At 47.0% G+C, this 27961-nt stretch overlaps 1 protein-coding gene across 1 annotated transcript; it reads right to left on the bottom strand.

Annotated features, from left to right (window-relative positions):
- Positions 1–7648: 7648 nt before the first annotated feature.
- On the bottom strand, positions 7649–26154 carry LOC149358825 (xaa-Pro aminopeptidase 1-like). The gene is made up of 21 exons (XM_089568927.1): positions 26076–26154; positions 24157–24275; positions 23269–23385; positions 22620–22683; positions 21530–21732; positions 20503–20650; positions 20126–20221; positions 19011–19092; positions 18866–18950; positions 18406–18516; positions 18192–18278; positions 16359–16471; positions 14198–14347; positions 12981–13041; positions 12835–12904; positions 12181–12285; positions 11699–11764; positions 11119–11195; positions 10351–10449; positions 8674–8894; positions 7649–7829 (listed from the first exon to the last, which is right to left on the bottom strand). Exons 1-21 carry the CDS (start codon positions 26119–26121, stop codon positions 7706–7708), a joined length of 2244 nt encoding a protein of 747 aa, XP_089425053.1. The 5' UTR covers positions 26122–26154; the 3' UTR covers positions 7649–7705.
- Positions 26155–27961: the final 1807 nt, after the last annotated feature.

Genomic DNA, 27961 nt, shown 5'->3' on the forward strand with positions numbered 1-27961 from the left:
TGAGAGCCGGCTCAGTGGAGATATAGTAGTACTGTCCGCGTCACGCTTGTGCACAGCGCTCGAATGGTGCTCTGCCTTGCAATGAAAGTGGCCTTTGAACACCGCTTTCAGATTCTTCAGGCAACGATTGGGTGGAGATATAGAGCCACACTCACGTGCAAGCAACGTGGGCACGAACATTGTGTCCGAAAGCCCCAGGCTGCTGTCAACTAGCAGTTTTTTTTTTCTTTTTGTAACATGGCCCTCTGTGCTCGCTCGAGTATTCTGCAAAGTGGTGAAGCCGACAATACTTGTGGTTCGTGGCATGAGGAAAAATTTCAGTGCAAGATGCTCATTGCCTAACATCGTGATCCACAAGGTATCCCATACTGCACCACACTATTTTAAAGAAAGGCTACTTCGATAATGCACTTGGAGCTCTATAGATTTTATCTAATTTTCAGTTCCCTTCCGGCCAGTATCCACACGGGCATATCTCATAAAGTTTCTTTTTACTTTTTGTCTACACGATTGGTTATTACAGACGGCGTTATTACAGTGCCCGTGTAATGAAGGCCCGACTGTAATTTCCTTTACCTGAATCGGGCAATCCCAAACACTGACTTGACAGCCTCACTACTTTCAAGCACTTCGTTCATATTCGACTAACGTGTGGCGAACGGACGGTTTTAGATGCGGATTGTTGAACGTTTCGTCGGATTCCTTCAGGTTCTTCTGATTCAGCACAAGTCTTTGCTATTCTAGTAGACAGATGCAACCTAGAATCCGCTAACCGTTTGATTAACCGCTCGGCTCGGACAACAACATAGAAAAAAATTCAGGTGTACGTTAATAATTAACCATGTTACCTTTTAACTAGCTTCGCCATTCGCGCCTTACCTGCAAGGAGAACAAAACAGGTTCACATGTGTTCTAAAAATTCCCTGACCAACGCACTAGAGACAGGAGCGCGGCCACACGAGTATGTTGGTGAAACAACTGCGTTAAATATGCCTGCACAGGCTGGTCAGCACTAACATGATTTATATTCCGTATCCTACACAAGGTAGATCAATTGGTGGTCAATGTCCCATAGGGCACCAGCGAGACGACAGAGCAAGGCACGAGTTTCGTAACGCTACCTGGGAGTAGAGGTGAATTAAAGGCAGAAAAAAAAATAATCTGACGTCATGATCAAGTTTTTGGCGCGCATTTTGAACGCTTTTTTTTTTATTTTTCGCTCTATATCAGCGACACAAGACAAACCTAAGGGCGACGAAGATAGCCGGAAGAAAAACGCCACCGTTACCCTTAAGCCCCGCAACACTAAAGTATCGCCGGTGACTCGCGGAAAAGCAATGTACCGTCAACGTCAAACAAAAAAAAAAACAAAAAAAAAACCGGCGAACAAGATAACGCGAGCGCGAAAACGCAGAAGTATTAACTCTTGGATAGGAAATTCAAACCGGGTTCGTTACCAGTAGAAAAAAAAAAAAAGCTGTTATCACGCCTTAGAAGCGAAACTCAACTGTGTTACTTCGGCAGTTTCCTTGAACTAAGAACATGACATACTTTGAGCGATTCAGCTTTTTGTTCTCGTTTCATAAGACGCTGACAGAAGTGAATGTAAGCGAAAACGCGAAAAGTTTAAAGGGCATTGTTTAAAGGGCACGAGCGAAAGTATAAACGTCTACAAATTACGTCCTTCGGCATATGCGTGTTTTATTGCGACTGCAGCGTCGGTGATGGCGAACACCGAAGCATGAGGGACAGACCGCTAGATATATAACTCCCTTTCTAGTGAGCCCTTTTAAAACGACCCCATTAAACACTACAAGTTAAAAGTGACTTCAGCGCTTAATACATACAAGTAAAACTATCGGCCACACGCGAATCCGCGAGCAATAACTTCTTGAGCACATTCAGGCAACGCTGCCATGTTAATGCGACGCAAAAACCGAAGCGCGCAACGAAGGGAACGGACGGAGACGGAGGATTTTACTGCGGAATGCGGCGCAAGACCTGAGAGCAAAAACTTTGCGATCACTACGGCGACCCGCATTGGAGCAATGCGAAAGCGAAACGTCCGCATGCTATACCGACGTCCGTGGCTGTTCTGTCATCCATGTACTATATCGACGTCCAAGGCTATTTTGACATGTAAGTGCATTTTTTCGCGTTTAATTAACTAATCATACCTGATCAACCAAATTTTTCCCACGGCAACATTTTATCGCACACTATCAGTCACAATAGCACTTGAACATATTTATCTTCAGAGAAGGACGTAATCGTGCGGTCAAAATTTGCGGACACTTTTTGCGGACGCGACAGAGCCATATAATGCTCGCACATTAATAGAACCTCACCTTCAGGGTTAAACACCAAAGCGACGCAGTGAGAAGCCGGTCGTGCAGGTGTGCATACACAGAACAAGCCGCAACTTGCAGCGACGACCACGGCAGGCTAAACTGAGCACTGACGCAGCATCGTTGGACTGTCCGAGAAGGCGCAGTTCTCAGCGTGTGTTCACCACCTTCGCCTTGCTGTCACTACGAGCTGAATCACTACCAGCGCAACGAAATGCGAGAATGTTTGACGCAGACAACCCACACAGACACTTGCAAAAAAAGCAACACGACAACAAAGTGGTAGCGCTAAACCGCCGTCACTACATCCCTGCACGTGAAAAGGTTTCCGCACGGACCATGTTTCACACAGGCGCTGTTCCTGCGCTAAGCGGGCTGGCGGGTCAACAAGACCGTGAGAGGGAGCTAAAAACAAGCTAAAATTCTAGTACTACAAACAAATTTCGCGCATCTTTTTTTATATAAATAAGAAAAAAAACAATCTCAATTATTTACATATACAATAGTAATACTTTACTTTTGTTTTTTACGCTATAAAGTAGCTTTCAGTTGCCCTCTAGTTCGCTATAATTAATCTTTATCGCGAGGGGTCCTTCCAATCGCACTCTTAGTTGATGTCTCTGGCAGTAGGTTCTAACAGGCGTTTGGTCTCGTCTAGCACAAGTTGATGGACTTTGTCCTGCATATAACGAAACTACAGGGACTGCAAGCGATTCTTAGGTCACCGTACATCCAAGAGCTCACTACAGTCTCTTAGGTAGGAAATTTCTAAACCGGCTGTGCGCCCTGTGAAGTACGTGCATCCGCAAGTAAACCCTCTTCACACATGCACTCTATGTGTGTTTATTAGCAGGACAGATCTGCATTACAGAGGTGACCTTAATATTTCCAGCAATAAACCTGTTTCGTCTCTTTTTCGAAAACGTTTGCTTCTGTGCCTTCACTGGCCCCAGGTGATCTCAACGAGCCTGCAGAACAACGCTCGTTGCATTGCAACGTCCTTTGGCCCCTCCGATACAATGCACACTCAGTATATGAGAGCCGTTATAGTTTCTAGGCAACTGGTAACGATCACATGACTAGTAAAAACAGCTTAGCGTATTCTTAGTATTTTTCACGGTACAACAGCAAGGATCACGCAGCGCTTGGAACGCGCATGCATGTATACGATTTAGTATATAACTACAACAAAGCTGCCAAAGTAGCGGTGATTGCTATCGTCTGCAATGTATAGCAACTAAAATATTAACGTTTACAACCTTCTTTTCAGATGAAAAATTACTAATTAGTTGCTTAATCATATGACGAAGGCCTTCACGACATTAACGACCTTGTTCTTTGACAGCGAAGCAGAACGGGTAAAAAGAAAAACACTGCGAAGAAAAATTTGTCGGGGCTTGTTGTTACATCATTGCTGCTCTCCTTGCTCGATGAGTACAAAACACCTGATGTGTACGCTCTCGTTCATGTTCTCTTGTTTTGTTGTAATACAAAACACACCTTTGCGTTGTTGAAGAGGCCGGGAGCGCACCTTGGTACAAATTTAAGCTCAGTGAGTTAGTAGTGCCTGGTTCGGGTGATGCACCACGTGCGGAGTTTTCTTATTAATTCTCAGGAGTGGACTTCTGCCTAACAGAAGATTCATACTCTCACATTACGATCCCAACTTTCACAGGCTCCTTTCTAAAATGTGGATCCACTACAAGACTACAAGACGCCCCCGGGAAACTTTTGTGGCGTCTAGGATCACTTCATGCCTCTCCCCAACGCAAGAAAGTAGGGAAAAAAACGCGAAAGCTCCCTCCGGCCGTTAGAATAGAAAGATTGAAAATTATTGCCAACCTCGATTTCGCTGCTGTCGTCACCTCTTGTCTGCCCTTTTTTTTTTTTTTTTTTGTTGAAAGGCGGGTCTTCCATTGATGTAACTTTCTCTCCAGTGGGGGACCAACTTGGGGGGTCGAGGAGAGCGTCTTTTGGGGGAGAAACCTTTCCACGCATGCGTGGCGATGAAGAGGAAGTGCGATCGGCGCCCCTTTTTCTTCGCTGCTCTCCCTCCGTTGGCAAAGAGTGCGGAGGCTCCCGGCTATCCTCCCGCTATCGCCGATGTCATCTTGACGAGAGAGTCCTGACGGAGATTGATGCCGCCGCGTGAGCCACGGAGGTGCCGACCCTCGTTGTGCTGCTCCTGCGACCTCGTTCACGCTCCATTACAATTCTTTTATTATTTCGTGCTACACAATGAGAAGGCAACAAAGAAACTTTAATTAGACGTTTCACGCGCTTTCACGACTATTCCAGTCACCATGTTTTTTTTATTTTTCTTTCACAGCAGCCTTCACGCGGTTTCTTTTATTTTCTTGGTCGTATCACCTTCACGTCCCCTGCCCGTTTAAAATTTTCCTTTCAGAGCTTCAATGGCGAAGTAACGGAACACCGTGACGTCGGCGTGATTCGCTTTTCAGCTTGCTTTTCGGCTCGCTTTTCGGCGCACAGATATGAAGTGCCCCGTTTTTTCCAGCAGGTTTTGCAATGATTTGAATTGAGAATAGCAGAGATCGAGCTCATTCCAAGAACCTCCTGCCTTACATGCGAAGAATACTTTCACACTTTCAACTAAATTCGCTTGAAGGACGCGAAACGGTAGAGCGTGATGCCCGAAAGATGCGTAATCTTGGGACGGCCTTCACAGGGCCTAGCAGTCATTTGTAGAATTTTGCTTCTACGCTCTTCTGTTGACGCCAACCTCGATAGCTACGAGTTTTGTAGGCGTTCACAGCGAGAAGTAACCGATGGATATAGCCCAGAAGCAATGCATCCCTTTCGAGCGAAAATGTCGAGAAAGCGACTTAAATAAAGCAAATGTATAAACCGTGGAACAGGACGCACACCTACGCCAAATTCGGCCGCATATTAACGAGCAGTCACAGTGTTTTAACGAGTCTAACGTTCAGCTCTTGAGCTCCAGGTTGCGGGTTCGAATCCCGACCACGACGACCGCTTAACAACCAAACTGTATCGATAATGTGCACGCTTTCCGCTTTCTAATACGAAGTTGTGCAGTCGTCAACTGAAGAAACGCAATAATGTGACCGTCACTTTCAGTGAATTCTGCGGCGTTTTGTTGACTGCACCCGTAAATTCCTAAGCCTTTGTTCAGCTTTTATCTAAAAGTACCTCTTTCAGCGAGAGCCCTCTTAGTGTAGGCGCCACGAACACAGACACCAAATCCATTTGAGGCCGCACGCATGGAGCATTATCACGTTTGATCCGTTCACAACTGCACTTTGAAAAACCGACTGATGTAGTTCAAGAAAATAACTGAAAGATGATCAACACACCGGATGTCAGCAAAGTGTGCAGAGGTCAGCGTCGCTCGACCAGCCTTCCGTCTTTCTGAGGAACTTAAACGACTCGAGGGATGCTTACAAGGTGGAAAACACGGCACGCCAAATATGGTCCTTAAAGTGCCACTGCAGCATATCAACCACCCAGAAGACGTGACACTGGTAGCGTAGCGCATTCGTCTACGAAACGCATAGTCCCTGACAGGACAAGCCTGCCGGCCGTATCTCACGGCGACTGCATCCTCACCTCACTGCCGTCGAGACTCGCTCTTTCTTTTTACTGCATGCAGTGTCCACCAAGATAGCCACGTCCCTAAACACGCCAAGCAACGTAAAGCTGTCGCAAAGATTTCTAGGCAGAAAGATCCTTCCAGAGAGCGTGACGTTTTTGGTAGCTATACTGGACTAGGACTGCAAGCGCAGTGACTTGCCAGTACTGCACCCCCCCCCCCCCCCCGGCCTCTCACCCCAGAAAAATAAAGTGAAAAGTCAGACATGAAGTCGGGAGCCGTTTCTTTCTGGACAGCACTGTATTTGCCGTGACTGCGCATCTGACACGACGGACTCGTCGTACATCGTCGTCGCTCTGACCAGAAGCAGCTGACCTCCACCGTGCCTTTACACAGCGCCCAGGGGTTAAATGCGAAACTTTGCCTGCCGCGACTATCTGCGCAGTGTTTCTTCCTGGCGAGAGCAATATGGGGCTGGATTCAGCGGCCTTGAATGCGGCCGACCGGAGGGTAATCTCCCCACCCACTGACTGCCGAGCATAACGCGTCAGCGAGTGACCGCGACTGGCATCGTGGGGCTCCACAGCTACGTTCTTCTGCTGGAAAAGTTAACATAAAATGAGCGTTAGCACAGGGATTAACAATAACTTCGCCAACTGCTTTCGTGCTGGAGCACACTACCAAAGTTCTGCACAAAAGGCGAAGCAAAGTTCTGCTGCAGTCTACAGCAGGTACAGCATGAACACCTTCCCTTCCAAAGTTATTTAACGTAACTGAATGATAACTGGTAGATAAATAAACACTGATTATGCGCGCTGTTTTTTTTTCGCCCTCACGCAAGATAATAAGCAGAATTACAGCGCTAAATACATTTTAGTACGAAAGCACCATTAACATGGTCCCAACCAATAATCTTTTGTGAAGCTCGGAGTAACTCGGGTAAAATCGGGTTAGTTCGGAGGAGCGTCGCGCCAACTGCAGCCAATGGAACGAGGCTCGGGTAAGTTCGGAGGAACGTCGCGCCAGCTGTAGCCAATGGGAGGATGACCTTGATGGTGACCTTGGCTAAGCCTAGCAATAGCAACAGCCCATGCAGAAATAAATATTGCAGCGACTTGGTTTCGAACCTGCGGCAGTGCGAACAGATAAGCTTCGCTGGCCACTGCACGAGAGCACCATGCTATCGCCGCAGCATATAACACGCCTCGTGTTAAACTGCAACACACTCTCGCGCTGTGCACTGTACATAATCGTTTTCAAGAACATCCAAGCAGTTCCAACGAGTGTTTACCAAACAGGCTGATTTCGCACGTCTCGGTTTAACTACGTTAAAAGCCCACCACTTTTTTTTCTCGTGCCAACAATTTTTGAGCGCAATACCTGACAGACGGCGAAAAGATGTGCTGTGTTAAGACGTTCCCTCGGAAAGTTCACTAAGGGTTTTTTACCAATCTTGCGTTTTTCCTAGACGAAGACCATGCCGAAAGCGCGAAGCATTCATAACCCCTAACAAACTTTACTCCTTCCAGGGAGCTAAAAAACAGCTGCAAAGGAACAACAGTTGAGTGGTTCGGCTGGCTCTTTTCCAGAAGACAGAAAAAAAAAAGAAAAGACAGTCAGTGACCCGAAGGTCGACATTTGACGCAGCACGCCCAAATGTCCTTTGTTTTGTGCACCAGGCCATCGCACACGTCGTCACTGTCCACGACGACGAAGCACCAGCGCGCACAGCACTGAGTTCAAACCACGACCGCAAACGTTGGGGTGCTGGCAGGGGCCCAACTCACGCTAGCAGCCGCAGCATCGTCGCGACGCAGAGTAACGTCGACGCGAGGGCAAGCAGCGCACGTCCGGGTAGAAAGGCGTCGGCAGCTGACGTCCAGTTGGCCGATCCGGCTGCCCCCAGCCTGCGGTTGTCGGTTATACGTATGTTAACGTAACCTAGCTTCATTCCAGTGTCAAGCTGGAAACAAAACATACGTCGCCTCTATGCATTGCTCAGAATGTTGGGCAAGCAGTTGTTAAGTTTATTAAACCTAGCGTTAGTTGCAGTCACTATGTCTGGATTTCGGTACAACTGGCTACAAGAGGCAAGAAGGGTTCCAAATACACGGCACTGACGGTGCCGTTTCTCGGCGCTTTTGGGCCTTCTCCCTCCTCACGACAAAATTGATGATGAAATTTACCGGGAGTAGTACCAGCACATCTTTACAGTAACCTATTTCTTCGCCCGTCATATCTGCATATGCTCCGCCATATTTTCTTCATGAGTCGCTTTGAGACGTTAATCACCCATAAAACAAATATCTTATTTTCGTCATTCAACGTAGAGTCGTAAACGTACTCTTCCCTTTTTTTCACATTGCTCGTACGTACACGTCCACGCACACACACTCGCGCCCACACACACACACACACACACACACACACTCACACACACACACACATACACACGTCACTGACCATCACGCATGGATGTTCATGTGGTCCAGGTGGTCAACGAGTGGGCGGACTCATAGGGGCATGACAAGTGCAGTGCAGAAATAAAAGTACACACTGTATACATGGACATGCTTAGCGTACACTGCACAAGTGCAAGAGGAAGCAGATTCCAGATTCGATATAACACAGGGGGTCTCTATGGGGAATTGGCGGGAATTCATTTCCACGTCGATTGAGACACCCGGAGTCTCGCGTGCTCATCTCCAATTCCCTTCTTCCCCTCCACCATGCAGGTGCCCGAGTACTGGCCTCTTTCCGTCCGCGTGCTTGGCGTGGTGTCCGCCGTGGCCCTCTTGGGAGAGCAGGCCGTGGTGTCCCGCCACCCGCAGCACGGGCACCGAGCCGTTCTTGAGCTCGGCGCGGAAGGTGTGCGCCTGCAGCCAGGCCAGCACATCGTGCCTCTTCAGGCGCTTCAGCTCGGCGCCCACAACGTCCAGAGTCTTGGAGTTGTAGTCGTTCAGCCAGGCCAGCTGCACGTGTAAACAACGGTAGCGTTGCCGTTCCCAGCCGTGAAACGGATCTCATCTAAGTTGCGACCAACATTTACGAAATAAACATTGTATTAAAATAAAGGTAAGCCATGCCAGACATCGGTAACGGCTACAACAGCGTGAAAGGGAACGGGTCAGGTTCGTCATCGAGTAAAATCCGTTGATTTTTTTCCCCCCCCTAACTTTCTCTAAGTTTCACTCGGAGAGATGAGATTTGAAGAAATTGGAAGCATGTTGGAAGGAATTTTATGCAGCTCAGGGAAGGTGCCCCAGAAGAGTGGAATCGGTTGTCTAATAGGTTGCCTCGCGTTCTTCAGCAACTGTCTAAAGAACCTATCGTTGTAAACGGGTTTATTTAGCTCTTATTAGTCTCGTTCTGTTGTACTCCAATTCAGAATGTCTGAATCCTCTTCTATACAACGCAGTCTAGCGAAACATTTGTTGCGTTTTATTTGTTCCTTTGTATATGTCAGAGTACAAAAGGCTTCACGGACGCTAGGAATACAGTACCTGGCATCATTCTGACCAATTACGTTTTAAGAACGTGGACGGTGGAAGGTTGAACAGGCATACTGCATGAAAAAAAAAATGGGGGGGTTCCTCTCTGCAGTAAAATCCAGTTCCAACTGCAATGCCAATGCACATTACACGGTTCTCGCTGACATTTCAACCTGGATGCAATCATCTGGTTACCGTCCACAAATTAATGTGAACCTATTTGCTAGTACCAGCGTGACTGCCCAGAACGGTGAGGAACACGATTTCTCAGCCTTCCAAAACCGATGCTGAAGATATCTAGCAAGCTTACTTCCATAATAAACCAATCTCTCACCCTCCACCTATATACGAACCACACCGTGCACGGTCATATCCACGTGTGCGTTCGCAAACAACGATGCAAAAGCGGGTAAACCATTACTACTACACCATCGTACAGCGGGTGTCTTGACTAGTACGTTACGGCGGCTAGAAGTAAAGAAATAAAGAAATAAAAGACACACGAACGAGCTGAGCTGCCAAATCTCTCGGCGTTTCACATTCCTCAACGCTGCCGGTTCCACCTCGTCCTCACGTGTATATAATACCGCACAGCGCGAGTACCCGCGGCTCGCCACAGACAGCACGACCCATGTGCGGCCAGCCAGCAGCAGCCGCAGCAGCACACCCTATGTAATGAGGACGCCTCCGTCGTGCCTGGGCCAGCCTTCTGGGCGTCGTGATAGGCGCGCTCGTGACGCGAATGAAGCTGTGTGTGAGATGTGAGTGTGCTGGACTCGCCAGCGAGCACAACACCAAAACAAACATGCGCCACCACTCTTCTTCCAGATACAAAGCAAAACCGAACAACAACAAACGTTACTAGGCGAGAGATTGATTTCCAAGACGAGTGGGAAGGGGAAAAGGGGGGGGGGGGGGTGAGAGGAGTGCCACTGACCTGCGCCTTGTTCAGGAGCTCCCACTTGATCAGGCTCGCTTGAAACGGCACGAACGTGAGGGGTTCAAACTTGCAAAACTTGTGGGACATGAACCTGTACTGGAGGTGTACATAACACACATGCACGAACACACTCGCGGCAGCAGGCAGGCATGCGGCGTTATCGATAAACAATGGCGCGGAAGCAGCAACAGCAGCAGCGTGTGTCCACGCGCTCTCGCGCGGTGCGTTTGATGAGATCGTTAGCCTCGTTAGCGCGCGAGCGGGGTAGATGGTAAATGGGCCTGATGACGGCTGTTGCCAGATGAAAGGAAGCACGATTTGCTGCTCGAGACGCGCCGCAGACCGTGCCGTGAAACCTGAGCAGAGGCGAGCAATGCGGTAAGCGGTGTTCTATACCGCTCGGGTTGTCGCGGAGAGAAAGGGAGCTGTGCCTAACAACGCATTGCTCCATGCCACCTGTGATTCGCAATTATCGTGACCGAGGTATACGTAGTCGGAAGTTCGGTAATTGTTATCCAATCATCGTGGCTTCCTGTTCTTATTCGCGCAATGCTTCCGTACAGCTGAGTGAGAAACAAAAAGAAGAAGAATGAAGCCGTGCACAAAACGCATACAACTTGGTTTGCACTTCCGCTGAAAAATTACATGCAGGCCTCGGAATCCAGTTCAGCTTCAGTACACGTATTGCGATTAACCCGTGCTTGCACAGAACGCAACACAGTGCGTCACTTCACGTCACAAAAGCCATGTCTTTTCTTGACTTACAGTGGTGTTGGCTGGTACTATCTCCATAGCAGTTTCCAGTCGCACGCCAAGCCTCTCCTCTTCGTAGTAACCTGGCTCTGGGAAAATCAAACATACGCGCGCTCTAACGCAAAGCTAACGCCTTTTTTCGCTCTCAGTCGTTAGCCTAAGTATATTTGTTAACGGCGGCATCAGCCCTTCTTGAGTTTTTACGATTTTCAGTGAAATAATTATAAAATGTTTTCTCATGTGCTTTCTAGAGAATATGCGATCAAGCCTTGCGCTTATACGTCGGGTTAGCCCACCAATTACAGATCACAACAGATATTATATGCATTATGAACTGGCACAAGGATAGCACTTCCTTGAGCAAGGATATCTATTTTCAGGCAGCTTCAATACTACGTTTGAATTTCTGCAGTACAGGTAACAGACTAGCTAATCATTTCTTTAGGAGATTGTGCGCTAACTACTGGCATCATAAAGATACACCAATATTTTAAACCCGTTTTCTGAGAGCTGTCACTCAGCATAAACACTTAAACAGGTGCAGATGCGCAGAGAACCAAAAGTCGTTCATCGGTCAGCCGACGCCGCGTACCGTTTGACAAAACCATGCCAGGTAGCAGAGGATGTCCTTTGCTGTAAGGAGATATCAGAGGAGGACCTGCAAAAGTGACAAGTGACACAACATAACGTATACGCTCGACCAAGCGAAGTATTTTGTAACAGCGCCATTATTAAGCAGTTTCAGTTTAGGTGAAGCTTCTACGGACGACAGTCACGCAGCATTGGGGACCTTACTGTAAACACACCAGCTATTTTAGCGCAAACAAACTGTTCATGCATTAGCAAAGAAACAGAGGTTACCTTTATCTATAACTCTGATTAGTACGTGAATGTAGTACGATACCATATTCATAGTCTAATTCAGGCTATGGTTTGAGAAAAATTGCTTCGCACACGCGAGTACTTCGCGAGCTGTTGGCTTAAAGAGGCAGGGGCCTGTGAACTCAACTTGATGCAAGCAATAATAATTTTTTTAAAAAACGTGCAAAAGCATTTGCAAAAGCCTATGCTTACGCTCGTGGGCCGTCATGTAGGCACCGAGGCCATGGCTGACGCCGTGCAGGAAGTCGAGGCCGACGCTCCAGAGAGCCCGCCTGGCAACCACGTCTAGAGCGTTGTCTGCAAGAGAGAGTACATTCAGCTGTATTTGTACATCGCAAGACGTAATTGTGCCCGCAATATAAGCACTTGACAGCAGTTCCTGCAGATGAGCGCCAGTAATAAACGGAACATGCTCCCAGTTAATTCCAAAAGAGCGCCGATACGAAACCTCGAACGACATTTACTGAAATGTCATGTTCGTTCTTATAATAATGCCCTATCGCAGAATGCCACCTTGCAGTAGTCGAAAACTAGCTAAAAAAATAAGCGGTTGCGCCGATAGTGTGTTTTTTGACACTACAACTTCCGAAACTTCTGAATTTTTCATCTGCTTTGTTTAATATGTTTCGTAGCGTCCAGCATTTGGTGTCCCCACCTACTGAGTTTTACTGTCTGATTTTTTCTTTGTCTCTGAACTCTGAACTAAATGATTCAAGCAGTCAAAGCATATCAGATGCGTAACACTTTGAACGTCTCTCCCAAAACTGCACAGCAGCCTTCGCTCCCGGGGTGCTAAAGAACAGATTTAGAGCCGAGCGCATGACGGAGAAAAGTCGTGTTGCGTACCTTTGGTTCCTTCCGGAAACACCGTCAGAAACATGTCGATCACGCCCATGAGCACCCTCGTGTACACCTCCTGGATGCGAGAAACAACGTTGACCACCGACGTACGTTACATATCTCTGATTTCACTGTCACTTCTTAGCACTAACTTGTTCGAATTCTGTTGGCGTTCCGAAGTGAACAGTCCTTGCTATATCTGTGGTGCCGTCCCTGCAGTAAAAAGAAAGAAAGATATGTAGTGCAGCAAGCGATAGGGTACCATCCCTCCATGTTACACGTAGACGTCACTTATTAAAAAAGATCTAAGAAGTGTCTTAGAAATAGAAGATTAGAATTAAAAAAAGTTTTGCCAGAAAATAACTGTACCAAGCATCTGAACTTCTTGATTTTCGTCTTCATTATGAAAGAGTTAATACACAGACGCCAGGGACAAATCGGTGACCGCACTCTCATTCACATCTCTCTATGTTATTGCTAAACGTGGTGACAGCCGTTGCGCTAACGCCTGCTGATAGTTTGCCACACACAGGGAGTGTACTGTTTGCATAAAGCTAAATACAAGGCGTACTGATCTGGTACCAACGATCGTTGCAGATCACGTGATACTGACCGAAGATCAGGGGCAGCATTTCTGCTATGTTTTCAGTGCGGAAGCGCTACTTCACTAGGTCTAACCTGTTCACCGAGTTTGTGTGAAGCTTGTCATTGAGGGTGACCTTGGCTAAGCCATAAATAAATAAATAAAATATTGCCGCGATTGGGATTCGAATCCACGCCGGCGCGAACAGACAGCTTCGCTGCCCACTTCACGAGAGCACAATGATATCGCCGCAGCCGATCATGCCTCGTGTTAACCTGCAACACACTCTCGCGCCCCGCATTACACATCGTCATCTTCTTCAACTAATATTGCTATCGAACAAATATACACACTCGCGCTGTGCATTGCACATCGTCGCCTTCACCAACTAATGCTACTATCGAACTAATATCGTCGCCAGACGTGCCTGCGACCAAGCAAAGCAAAACCATGAGCGAACCAGGCTAAACACATGCTTTCGCTCGTCTGCTCGGTTTACCTACGTTAAAACCATTGCACTTTTTAAAGATCAGCGTACATAAAGTAATAAAGTCAAAAATATTCTCTTTATAATGTACTTATCAACGACTCCTGAAGCAGGGACTCGTTTATGTTTTATCGACTTTTGTGCAAGAGTTCTTAGCGGTACCATGACGGAGTTGCACAGAGTTAACGCCCCCTCTTCTCGACTCTTTACCCCTTGTTCGTCATGACGTATTTCATTGCAGATGCACTCAGTTCTTTCTATAAGCAGCCCTGCTTTGCGCTATGCCTGCTCGTGCTTACAGGTACTGCGCCCCGGAGTCGACGAGCACGAGGCTGGCGTTGCTGATGTATCCGCCGGAGCCGTTGCGGGGGTGGTGGGCGGGAGCCGCCGCATTGGGTCCCACGGCTGCCACGCTGCTGAAGCTCTCGCCCCGGTAATGCGGCTGGTGGCTGCGTTCACCGTGCGGGAAAGAAAGGTTCAAGACGTGTGTGCCTGATCTAGCCAGCCAGCGACAACCATTGTTTGTTATTCTTGGTGTCCTCCACACTCCACCTGGAGCTTAAAATATTTCCGCGGACTTCAAGCGCGAGCTTGCCGTCTACCAAGGCAGAGCTTTTTGACCGCTATGTGTCGGCACTATTTCTTCACGCACCCTGGCTCTGCTGTAGGCAAAAAACTTTTCCTTTACTGCCTTTTATCGCAGTGCCGCTGGTAAGGGTTTCAAGCTCCACGGGACAGTACTGTGATATATATGCTGTCGAACCTCGCTATAACGAAACAGTTTAAAACGAAATAATGTACATAACAAAAGAATGACGATTCCGTTTGGAAGCTCGATCAACACGGACTATATCTAAGTAATCGACAGGACCCTTCGACTTCGTTTTAACGAGCTTCCATTCTATATTAGTTCAGAAGGAGCTTTTCAACTCGTGTTGTAGCAGCAGTAAGTTACTTGTGCATTTGTGAACTGATTCTAGTACGTGTCTTTTTTTTTCGCAACTACAACGCAACCTTAATTTGACATACCTATTCATACTTAGCAAGTAATCATACGGAAGCCTTGTAAAAACCTAATATGCTCTTGTAGGTTCTATCAACTCTGAAGCATCCGACCTCTCTAGCTATCCGTATTACATGCCAGTTCTAGCGCGTGTTCAGAGGGGGTTGGGGCATCTCTCCAAGCCTATCTCAGAACACGATAAGTTCAAAGGCTCTCATGAGCCTAAAGATATGTCATCGTGATTCCTTGAGTACTGTTTGAGAGACACCTCGGGTCGACATGCCTTTCGGCTCCCGCACAGCAAAATATCCATAAATCAAACGTATCACATTATTACGGGGACATCGATCAAGGAAGTCGGAAGCGATAAGAACCCAAAAATTTGTCGCCACCATCTGAACATGCTAGTCTGTGGCGGCAGGCAACTGCGATATAAGCAGCGCAAGAAGCAAGCCGACGGCCTCTGCGAACAGATTTTGGATTGTGCTCCGTCCTCTTGGCAGGGGAGATCTCCCCCTTAGGTGCTTGCATTCTAAGACAGACTGCCACTGATCCAACACCGAAAAGAATCATTTGGGCTCCTGGCCATCAGGGCTTACGAGGTAATGAGGCCGCTGACGCGGCTGCCCGAGCGCTTATTCACCGGGCTCCTCATCCCAGCTCTTCTGGCTCGGAGACTAATCAGCCGCTGCTGCGATTCAGGGAAATAATAACGCATTATAGCGACAACCACCGCCTTTTCCCGGCCCCTGCAAAGGGGTTGAGTAAGACGGAGGAGCGAACTTTAAGGCGCCTGCAGACAGGTACTCTACTCTGTCCTGCAATCTTAAAGCATTACGATCCTAACACGGATGGGCGATGCCCGCACTGTGGGGAGACCTGTGATATCTTCCACATAGTGTGGGCATGTACTCAAAATCCCCACCTCCCCCCTTCCCCTACCCCTTCCAGAGAGGCATGGGAGACTGCCCTCCTCAACTGCTCCTCGCTTGAGTCCCAAAGGGCTCTGGTGAAACGGGCGAGAGACGGGGCATTGTCATGCAGTGTCCCGGACTAAGGACGCCGACCATGTAGCAGGGCCACTCTGTGGCTCCCAAAGTCTATTGCAGCAATTAAAAGTTTTCACCACCACCACCACCACCACCGTCCTCTGATTGGACAAGTTGTCAAGCTGTGCTAATGGCTTCAGCAGTTCTACGTAGAAACCTCACATCCGAAAATGAAACCATGGAGGTTCACAGGCACTCAACAGAAACCGCCAGGAATCGGAAACAGCAGGTATTCATACAGCCACAAACGCCTTGCTTCAAATGGCAGCATGTCCCGTGCGATAATGAGGAAGCCGGCGAGCGGTTTCACTTGAGTTCAACGCAAGGAACTTCAACTGACATGACGTCAGACGTAATACGCTTTTCACGCATAACAATTAAGCTTGACACACATAAAATACTACTCGCCTCCTTATCCGCTCCAGCTCGTAGATGACCCGTGCTTCCGTCCATGGCTTCTTAGCATTAAAATCCCTCTCCATGTGCGCTAGCATGGTGACAAATACAACGGAGTCCTTCGTCTGCAGGAAAATAATTGTGTGAATCTCAGTGGTATCCCATGCAAAATACTAATGTGCACGACTTGTCATTGCAGGTATTTACGAAACAATCATTTAATAACATAGTGTGTTGCATGAACAACAAGCAACAGTGAAAGACTTGAGGGCGCAAAACGGCGACACGGACGAGGAAGGGAACAGGACGAGCGCTGTTCCCTTCCTCGTCCGTGTCCCCGTTTTGCGCTCTCATGTCTCTCACGAATATGCACCAACTAGCCCAGCTTCAAGTACTTCTTAACAAGCAACAGGTACCGATATACTGCGACATTCTAAAGACAGGTGTCGCCATCACCGGAAGATTTCGCGAGCAGACTGCGTGTATCGACAGCTAAATATGCGGATCCCGGAGGCTATGCTACATCGCCATACATTTCGAAAAGGCGCCAACCAGTCCTTCTCGGGGTGGACGTCACTAGTTTAGATCAAGTGGCGGGGAAGTTATTAAATTCAGTTTTCTCAGCCATAAATGGGCTCTTTGCAGCCGGACAGACGTCAGGATCGCCAGAAAGCGCCAGGAAATCAGTTTTCACCGATAACAATAATTGGATGGAGTGGTCACCAGCATTCCTTTAAAGCTCAGTAACGCTTACGCGGTACCCGAAAACTTATTCGATGACCCGCCTTAGTTGACGAAGCCGTGAGGCAACGTTTATTTCTAGCCAGACACTCATAAAGCCGTCATGAATTTGCACTAAAGTTCAGTTATTCACAAATTGAATGCCTCCCAAAGAAATCACCGCTGAAATAAATCTGAATCACTTGCTGGATCACATTATTTACAAGGCAACCGGATCCAGGTTCTATCAATTTTTAATCCCAGTCCACTTTTTTCAGTCATTGTGCTGACTCACTAATTAGAAAAAGTGCTTCAGTTGTAGAGACTCATTCGCCTGTAAATCAACTCATATTTCAGGGAACACTCATTTGAGACACAGCCTTGTAGAAGGCTTCCCATCAAAAATTCCGTGCGCGCTTTCAGACCAAAGTTGTGAGTACTGATAGCGTTACTTCTTAAGGCAGTCTTTATTGAGGGGTGACGTCGGCGTTACTAAAAAGTTGTAAATGGAGTGAGCATTTCCGTAGCATGCAGAACAACATCTCGCGTGGAATCTCCGCAACATGATGCTATGCGCAGTTTTAAATCATTCCGGAAGTTCGAAGTTTTCAAGAATTTCCAACAACGAACGCTAGTTTTTGGATTGCGATTTTCAGTCCGTTTTGCTGAGAACGTTCTGCTTTTTTTTTAATAGGTAATACTATGAATTCTCTACAGCCCATTCGTTGCGTACCGACCTGTCTAGGATCGCTTAACTGTCTTAACTCAAAACTCAACTTTAAATAAATAAACGAACAAATAAAGTTCACTTAATTGGGCGCTCGCTCTCTCATGAATTCGCGCATGGTTTTGAACTCGCATGCCAACTCAAGTAAGAAATCTTTCATTCTCACTTACTAGTTCATTTTCTCTCTCGCTCGTTCACACGTAGAATAGGTAGTCTGAGCACACTCAATAAAATAATTTCTAGCAAACTGACGCTATCACAGCTTATTTTATTACACTAATACGCGCTAGTTAAAACTACCTCGATCTCGAGCTGCAAATTCCTAGCGAACTCGGCAGATGTGAGAGAAACACCGTCATGGAAGGAATCCGCTGACCCAAGCGCGAAGTGGCACTTACGTGAGCGTTTCGTATACCTCGTAGCTCGACGTTGTTCTTCACAGTCATCATCATTTTTATGGGCGCTTCGCTGACAACAAGCTTGTCCTATCAGGAAACAGGTGGCAAAGCATGGTTTTGTATAGTACGGCCTGTTACAGGATTCGAACGTTAGACCTTACACAGTGTTAACTCTCGTTACTGCAAGTAGGAAGAGTATGTATAGTCAGCTTACCACGTCGATGTGGCCGCAGATCGCGTAGCTGCAGAATGGTGACACAAGGAGCCTGTTCACAGAATTTCCGTTGATGTTCATCTCGTTGTAAGCGAGTTTGTAGTCTTTCCACTGAGAGAAGAAGAAAACTATGGAATCAAGACTCAATTTTCATTGAGTGACATTATTCAAATTCCACAAGCAGGCTTTCCCACATGTTTCAGTTGATTCAAACAATTTGGACTACAACGCGCTTTGAACAATCGCAATGCACAAACAATTGTTGTTTTTTTATCCTTCAAAATACGTTTCACATTTTTCACCCACACCCCTGGAGCTCGTCCTGGAGCCTTCACAGCGTTTCTAGAGAAAGCTCCGCCATCTTGGTGAGGTCAAGATCTTTGTGCGGGAAAGCCCACCTGTACAGTATTGATAAGGTCTTTTTTTTTTTTTAACTTCCTGGGTGGAGAATTACGCCTACCTGAACACAGGCCCAGTTATTGCACTCATCCATGATGAGGTAATTTCGGATAGCCGCCGTCATTTTTTGTGAATTTACGTACAGCCTGAAATAAAGCAAGGAAATTACTCAAGGTTACGAAGTGAGTATTGTACCTATGCCGTACTTTTGCTCGTCCTGGGATAAGAACACGAAGGCCTCGAAGACAGGGGTGTAGGGCACGTCGTTACCGCGCAAGTTGTACAGCCCTGCGAACGAAGAAAGAAAGCAAGCTAGCCATGACAAAGCCTATTTATATAACTGGAAAAAAATGTCGGGGTGTGCGAATAGTGCGTTTTCAAAACCGAATCGAATATAAATAGTGCAGCCTTGGAGCCTAGTCGAATACGACTAGTGTAGCTAAAACACAAATGGAATAAGAATAGCTCAGCTTTGCTACCTAATCGAATACGAGTAGTGTAGCTAAAACACGAATCGAATAAGAATAGTTCAGCTTTGCTACCTAATCGAATACGAGAAGTGTAGCTAAAAACCGAATCGAAAATGAATAGTGCAGCTTTGCTACCTAATCAAATATAAGTAGTGCAGCTAAAAACCGAATCGAATATTTTTGCGGATATTGGCTACTTGTATTAATAATTGTACGAAACGAACAACCATGAAAAACGGAAAAGAGGTAGCGGCAACCCTGCGATACCTTGCTGCATTTAATGGAGTTATAGATCTAGCGTGAAAAGATGCAGCACTGATCTCCACTTGGAGGTAGGTTAACACAAAATCAGCATGTTAGCTCTGTGACTCTCATGTCCATACGTACAGGAAAATTACATTGTGCTACTAATAACTACAGTGTAAACTAGTGCCCCATCTCAGAACATGAGAAGGGCGACGCTATGTATACGACCTTGAGATAGGGAATTAAGGTAGGGTTTGCTGAACCTGCCTTAGCCCTGCCCCATTCGCCAAATTTGGGAGGCTATGTGTATGACCATTATGAACGCTGACGTACGAACAGACCCCGTCGAGGTGCTAAATCCTTCAAACCACGCCTACTGGTCCTACTATAACATGTTGTGCGGCGTTAAAAGAGGCCCTGTTTTTGAAGTAGTCCTCGAAGAAAACAACGGCGTGTTTTGTTCGAACTTAGTGGCAATTATTCGAAAACCATTTGAAAAAAACTTGAAAACATGTTCGATTCGTTATCCGCCATTCGAAAATGTTGAGTGTTTTCACACCCTAAAATAAAAGGCTTCAAGTCGAGAAAAACGCTGGACCGCTTACATGCAATCTCTCCCAGGTCCGTTACCAGAATGGCGTCGATTCCAGATTTCTTGAGAAATTCGCGCACTTTGCGAACTTTGTCTTGCCAGCTTTCACCTGAAGTTGCGAGAAAGAAGAAAAGTCATAAAAAGGTATGTTAATGCCCTTCAGAAATTTCCGCTAATTTTTGCCATTAATAAAAAGACGCAGTCATACAACACTGTCACCAGCCACCCCTCCCCCTTCCCTTACCCCCTTCCCCCTCCCCCCACCCCCTTGCCTTCCAACACACGATGGGCGCCTAATATGTAAATGTTTGAATGCAATAGAGAAAAGCTACCATTGCAAAAAAAAAAGAAAAAAAAAGAAATAATAAGCAGGCCACGACGTGAACTCACCGGCAAACTCGACACTGTGGGTAACAATGGTGCTGTTTACTTCGTACGGTCTGCCCTCCATAGGCGTCCATATCTCGTCCACCAGATGACGTGGCTCGCCAATCAACTCAATGCCAAAAGGATGAAGGCTCTCTTCCATCTTTCGGAACTACACCGTGCATTAGAGCGAGACACAAGCATTAAACAAAGTCCCGCAAACAATCGATTTACGCCAAGAATCAGTGCAAGAATTCTGACAGCTCTTGAAAAAAATACTGAGAATGGCTGAGAAATTACTAAACATTGTTTGTCATGCCTATTTGCACCATTATGCGCACGTTAGGATATTTACTACAGTTAGGCGAAAAAATGTTTAAGGTTCCTCGCCTCTGACCGCCCCTATGTATGGGCGAAAACTGATAAAGGCTCTCGCCCTCGCCTGATAAGCTGCAACAGTTTTACTTTTTCTTCTTCCGAAATACTTTATTTCTCAAAGGCTGCGCGTGATACTTGACCCTGTTTATTTGTATTATATGGTTCCCTCCCGCCTTAGTGTGGCTAATACGTACACCCACAGTCAAAAGCTAAGGAAAGAGGTTATAGGAAAAAATTAAGTCAACTCAATTCAACTTTAATTTCAATTTTTATTGCACCGAGGAATAGCTATACGCAGCCTAATTGCCTCTGTGTGAGTTACACAGCGCCGCATTTAAATAACAAGAAATACGACTTGGATGAAAAGGAATAAAAATTGTTCGACAATACCGCCTTGCACCAACTTTTATCGGTTGGTGAACATGCCCCCGAACCCCTTGTTTCATTTGACTTTTTTTTTTTTGAGAAATATGGAGAAAATAAACGATCGAGCTGCTAGCATGCCCGGACTTCTGGTAAAATATCATGGAGCTATGAACGCGCACACCCATCAGTTCGCCCGCCCGCCTTTCTACCCCAACATCTCTCGCAGCAACAAACGTCACATTTAAAAACGCAGAGCTTCAAAATGCACAGAGGGGATTCAGGCGTGACGCCGCGTGCGTATACTTGCCTCCTGGAAAGGCACGATGCGCGAGTCGACGCCGAGCCTCGAGGGGCCGTGCAGGTTGCTCTTGAGCCACTCCTCGATGACCGGCACGTCCGGCTGGCCGCCGTTCATGAGCACCCAGTTGCAGTCGAGCTCCTCCTCGGCCTGCAGCATGTACCGACCCTCCACCCACACGGCCGCGAAGTCCATCAGCACCACGGCCGTACCTGGTGGTGCACACGGGAGGCAAGACATTCCACCCCATAGGTGGCATCTGAGAGCTATCCACTGTTTTTCTTTACCACGGAGGAGTGCATCGTGTGTTATGAAAGCGCGCCAACAAAGGACGCTTGGAAATTGTTGGTTTATGGGTTTATGGGGTTTAACGTGCCAAATGGACTAAGGCTATGAGGGTAGTAGTGGAGGGCTCCGGAAATAACGACCACCTGGGGTTCCTTAACGTGCACTGACATCGCACAGTACACGGGCCTCTAGAATTTCGCCTCCATCGAAATGCGACCGCCGCAGCCGGGATCGAACCCGCGTCCTTCGGGACAGCACCCGAGCAATAACCACTGAGTGTGTAAACGATGTATATTAAGAAAGGGTGCTTGAGACAACATCTTATTTGGGCAAACTTCGTATGCATACAGCGTGTGGCGTCCGGTTGGTAGGCCCATAATCGCGGCATTGAATCCTGGCTTCAGCGGGCATTCGCGAGTTGAGTCCAAATACAAGAACGCCAGTGCGCTGCGCGATGCAAGTTCCAAGCCGATGCCAGGCAAATGAAATTAATCTAGACTCTTCCACAACGTCCACCCCGATAACCCAAGCGCGTAGACTAGGGACGTTAAACCCCACATGCCTAATCGTAACTCGTGTGGTGACACTGTTTTGTTTTGTGTGTAATGTGCATGTGTAGTGTAATGTGCATTCCCCCCGGCTGTCACAAAAAAGAACCCTAAACATTCCACGTATGCAGGGATTATCGGACACATGGGCGAACAAAACCTTACTTGGACTAAAGCCATTGTACACTTACGCAAGTATCGCTACTCTAGGAAGCTCTATGAAGTGAATTCTGTTTCTGCTGAAGCTACAGTCGGAAGCTTACCCGTTTCTCCCGAAAAGCCGGTGAGGTACTGTCTCCTCTTGTAGTGCGGGGGCACGAATTCATTCTATACAGAAATGAACAAAAAAAAAAACAGAAACGTATGGTTCTAGAATTCCACAGCTGCATCAGTACGGTGCGCGCCTGTGTTATAAACTTCTAAAAGATTTATGGCGAATAAAACCACGATATCTTCTGCGACCACAAGATGTGCGTCAGAGCAAAGTATGAGACAGATTTAGACCCAGAGCCTACAAAAGATGAGTGCGCGTTAGCTTCACTATTCCACATGAATTCACTAGGATTTAATGAATCGTTTGCATTAATAGAAGGCATCTAAGATAACCAGTTTATCTAGCACAATAAATGAAAATGTTCAAATAGTTTTCCTGCCTTCATCTTTACTTAATGTCAAAAACCACTCATTTTAAACCATGCTTCATTAAAAAATTTTTGTAGATAGTTCTTCTATACATATCTGAAGTTTTCACTGCCAAATGAGTTCTTGTGACTTCCTTCGAGAAAATATACTCTGCTATGAAGTTTTAGCCTAGTAAGAGCCCGCAGAGTCACAGGGACGTTTTCCACTATGTCTACATTGGCTTAACATAAACGCCAGAGACAGAGAGAGATAAACAAAGTGGTATCTTACGTTGTGCGCATCCTCCGAAGGAATAATATAACCTTGAAAGTTCTCCTTGCTTAGAAGATGGCGGAGTTGCGTCAGCCGGGCAGTTGTGTTCACTCGTAGTGGAGACACGGAATGGTTCTTGAGAAACGAAACAAATCAGGGCAGAAAATTTGTCAATGAGTTTCTGGCGCACGTGTTTGCACGGTATAGTAAGATTGCAAGACGCTCTGTTCTTTCATATTACTACGCGCTTTCACAGTGCTCTTCTAAAAGCTGCCCGCCTGCTTATGTACTGAGAGCTTCTTTTCACTGAAATTTGTTAATTCTAAGAGTTACCACACATCACGCTTTTAAAAAGAGGAATGCTCATATAATTTCGTGGGTTTGACGCTTCCACTTTCAGGTCTTGCGTTCACGTGGCGCCACATATTCGTTGTCTAACGCAGGCCTGAAGAAAGTTCCAGCTGAGAACGAGATTCCGCTGTGTTTCAAGAACAGTTCTTGGCCACGAAATGAAGCAAACTAAATGCAACCAGATGTTCACTGTTGGTTAGCTTGCCGAGAAATAACGCTCCATGTAGCCCATCGTTAGCATACTAATTCATGGAGTGCAGCACGCATATCTGGAACGACAAAGTTTGCACTGACACTAAGTTTCACGATTAGCATCGACCTGAACGCAGCCTTACGGCTACAGAGGAAAACTCCGCAAGTTAGGTGCCCTGTGCCAGGACAAACTTTCCTTCAACAGTGAATATTCTTAGTAAGCTGAGCAGCTTTCTTTTGGAGCCTTTATTAAGTACCTACTCACCCCTGAGGGGATTTTCCTAAGCACAAGGAAATGCAAATGTATACACTATTTTAACAAAACTAAGAAATTAATTTCAAAGAAATAAGACTGACGCTCACCACGCCGAACACGCAGGATGGTCGGCTTTCCTCGGGCTTCGAGAACATGTAAAACGGGGACTTGTGGGTACCAGCATCGTCGAGTATTGTTGGGGGCAGAGTGCCATGTGTCGTCTCCACTGGAACGAAAGCGGTTTTTATGAAGCGTAAAGAATCAGAGACACTTCGAAGTTGGCCTTACGCGGTCATCGCATATGAAACATTCTGACCGTTCCATCATTACAGCAGCAATACACATCCGACCTGCCTGGCATTCATCATCCAGGAAAAAAAAAGCTGCGGCGTTTCTCGGTATAGAAGCTGAACACACTGCCTATCATCTTCGTGTTAATTGAAAACGCATTCCCGTGCTCTTTGTACCAAAACATGTGCAATTTTGGATCACTCCACGCTGGCGAGTAACTGCGAAATTATACCGCGGTGCGCAAGGAATTTCGTGCAGACCCCAAAAAATACTGGAAGGCACACACGTCGAGTTCTCTCGACATCTAACATACAGGCGATCTTGTGGGGCAAAGTGCAGCAAACCTTTTAAGTTGCTGCATACTACATGCTCCACCGTGTTAATTATTTATATATTGGTTTTTAAGAAATGAAAAGGCGCAGTAACTGTCTTACTTCTCGGTGGGCACCTCAACTGCACAATGAAAGTTCGGTACCCTCGGAATAATGATGATGATGATGATGATGATGATGATGATGATGATGATGATGATGATGATATCGCACCGCCCATGGGTGCATTTTGTGTTTCGGCTGCATCGGCCGCCGCGGCCGGGTTCGAACCCAGGTACACCGGCCGAGTAGCCAAGGCTCCACAGTGTGAACGATAAAAATAGTGATTTTTGAGGAAAGGAAATGGCACAGTAACTGCACAGCTTCTCGGTGGACACCTCAATCGCGCTGTGAGGTAAGGGAGGAAGCTGGGAGTGAAGGAAGAAAGAGGGAACGGGGTAACGTGGTGGAGAGCTCCGGAAAATTTCGACCACCTGGGGATCATTAAAGTGCACTGACATCACACAGCACACGAACGCCTTTTGTGTTTCGCTCCTATCGAAACGAGGCAGCCGCGGTCGGGTTCGAAACCAGGTACTCCGACTCAGCTGTGCGCCCTAACCACTTACTACCCACTGAGCCACCGCGTCGGGTAGTGTTAACGATACTGTTGGAGGACGGGGTGGGAGAAAAGGGTCAGAGGGGGAATGGAGGGAGGAAATACGAGGGAAGAAAAAGCCTCGTAATTTTCTAACGTAGTGTGGACGCCTCTACAGCTTCGTAAAGGAAAGGGAAAAGATGTAAATCCTCAAAGGGGAATAGAGCAAGGGGTGCAGGTACTAGGTACACACAAATCGGACTATTACGAACTCGTTACGTTGTTATAAAAAGGCTGTGCAGACATACCAAAGGAACAAAAAATACCTGGAGCTTAATGATGTTTCGGATTCAAACAAGACCCCTCCCCCAAGAGAGCCGGAAGATTGGACACTTGTTTTTGTTGTTGTTGTTGTTTTTCAACTGGCGTGTGAGCTTTCTGATGCCCTCACACGCTGGTTGTTTGCGCTAATGGGTCAGTGGTTCGGGTGTGGCTGGTCTGAGGGAGAATATAGCAACATCTCCGGTAATGACTAGAGTTAAAGGCCCATTAGGGCTGAAAGCCTGAACAATGACGGTGACAAGATTCTTGTCGCATCTGCAATAAAACGGAAACCTCCAGCTGCTCTTATCACAAATATCCAATGGCCTTCACGGCACTATGATCATGGCACCCACATCAACTCAGATGTACTACTAGCTTATCCTACTTTACTCAAGGGCATGCCACTGTAAAATAACAGAGCGTATCTGAGAACTGTGTGAGTTGGAAGCGCCAGGACGACGGCCCGCACTTCATTTCCTAGATGTTTGGAACAACGTCGTACCTGCGATCGAAGTCAGGAGTAGCGAGGCAAGGACGCAGCGTCTCATCCCGGACGAGGCGTTGGGGACCGCGGCGTGACTCCGAGGAAAACCATGTAAACGCCACAAAACGTCGTCGTCGGCAGTGCGCAGCACAGAACGCGATAGGCCCAGTCGGCTTGATGCCGATGGCTAACTGCCGCCGCAAAGAAGAACAATCTTCCTCTTCGTCCACTGAGGACGAAACAATATACCGCCGTTTGAACTCCTGGGATATGTTAAGCGGCGTTGTAACGAGAGAAATACCAGCGAGAGAATCAACAAAATGCCGTTATCAACAATCAAATCGACAAGCAAGGATGCAAAAGAAATCAAATCAACGTAAAAGAAGAAGCAAACAGGCATGATCTGTGCCATTAAGCCTGAGGACATCATCATCATCATCATCATTCCACCGTTACCCAATTTTCTGATCTCATCTCATTTCTGCCGTATCCAATCTACAAAAGTGGTGGTCACCGCTTGGTCATGACCAATCCCCCTTGTGGGTAAGCGCCATTTTTAAGAGGGCAATAAGAACAACAACAACAGCATGTGTCACTCCTGCACAGACCAACACACCCTGGCCAATCCCCCACTGTGGGTTTGTTCCACTCCAGCAGAGGCCAGCAACAGGATCCTTCAGGGTGGGTATGAGCCCTTTGTTGTAAGCCTAGAAGTCGCCGAACGCCACGGGTTCATGGCCACTTGATGGGGCTATAACACCACACCATCTGCTACTTTTTTCGGCGGAAATAAAGTTTATCCTCCTCCTCCTCCTCCTCCTCGGCAACAACTGCTAGTTAATCACCAGTGAGCTAAATGAGTTTGCATGAAAAACAGAGCGTGCGCGCCTTCCTGAGAAACAGTGTCTGCACGCAATTCTCGGAAAGGGTAGATGGCACCTCTACTCTTGGAGTTCTCAGTGCCCGTGTTATCTGCGGTCTTCTGCCCGACTACAGAAAGAACTGTAGACCCAGTTGGACCTGAAGTAAGAAGACAGCAGCGGAGAACAATAAAGATCCCCCAGAGTGAATTTTACATATTGTGTCATTATTGGCCTGCACAGTACGTATGGCTGCATATAGCATGGGGCACCTACAAGGCCGTGTAGGGTGAACGGTAGGTGCATTCATCACTGCCGCCAGTGACTGTCGACGTAGTCATCATTACACAGAATTAAACGCATTTCTGCCTTAGTCGTGTTTGGTGTTAGCGCGAATTGCTTGCAAGTATTCTTCTTTCTCGTGTATTTCGACGTGCAGCTCGGACGCGCCGGAATGAATATATTTCTCGTATTAAGCACAGGTTGCGTTGGGTTCAGCTTCTCAGGGCAGTGGCATCCGCGCGCCTAATGTATCAAGAATCGGAATTAGAATTCTGTGAACAATGAGGCACGTCCAGGATCTGCGAAACGATAGGCTGTAAATCTCAGCAGCTGCGAGTGAGTATAAAGCAAAATCACCCATTTGCCTTTCGGTTTGGATTATGGGGTTTAACGTGCCAAAACGGCTCAGGCTATGAGGGACGCCCGTTTGCCTTTCGTTTAGACGGAACAATAGCACCGCGGCGCAGAGCACCATACCCAGATGACGAAGTCTTCCAGTAGCCCTACAACACATTGGACGCCAGACTGCGGTCTCTTAGGTATACTGGCTTAATTTCCCGCCAGCCTTTCCTTCCTTGCATTGAATAGAACTGAAGGCGCGTTTACTTACACTATAGAAACAAAGCATAACAGTAAGTTTCACTTTAATCATACCCGGGACATACCAAAGCAAACAAAAAAAATCAGCTCCAGCAGCATAGTAAGAGAGAGAGCAAGCGTAGCATATTGGTGATCAAACTGGCCATGTTCGAATTCAAGTGC

The sequence above is a fragment of the Amblyomma mixtum genome, chromosome 2, assembly GCF_055824585.1.
Source record: "Amblyomma mixtum isolate Tamu chromosome 2, ASM5582458v1, whole genome shotgun sequence".
NCBI classification, from domain to species: domain Eukaryota; kingdom Metazoa; phylum Arthropoda; class Arachnida; order Ixodida; family Ixodidae; genus Amblyomma; species Amblyomma mixtum.

Coding starts and splice junctions, on each gene's coding strand:
- LOC149358825 (XM_089568927.1), bottom strand. CDS start 26,121: ATGAGACGCTGCGTCCTTGCCTCGCTACTCCTGACTTCGATCGCAG. Junction 20,651..21,529: donor GCATCGTGCCTTTCCAGGAG/GCAAGTATACGC, acceptor TGCACGGTGTAG/TTCCGAAAGATGGAAGAGAG. Junction 14,348..16,358: donor GAGCTGGAGCGGATAAGGAG/GCGAGTAGTATT, acceptor CGGTGAACGCAG/CCACCAGCCGCATTACCGGG.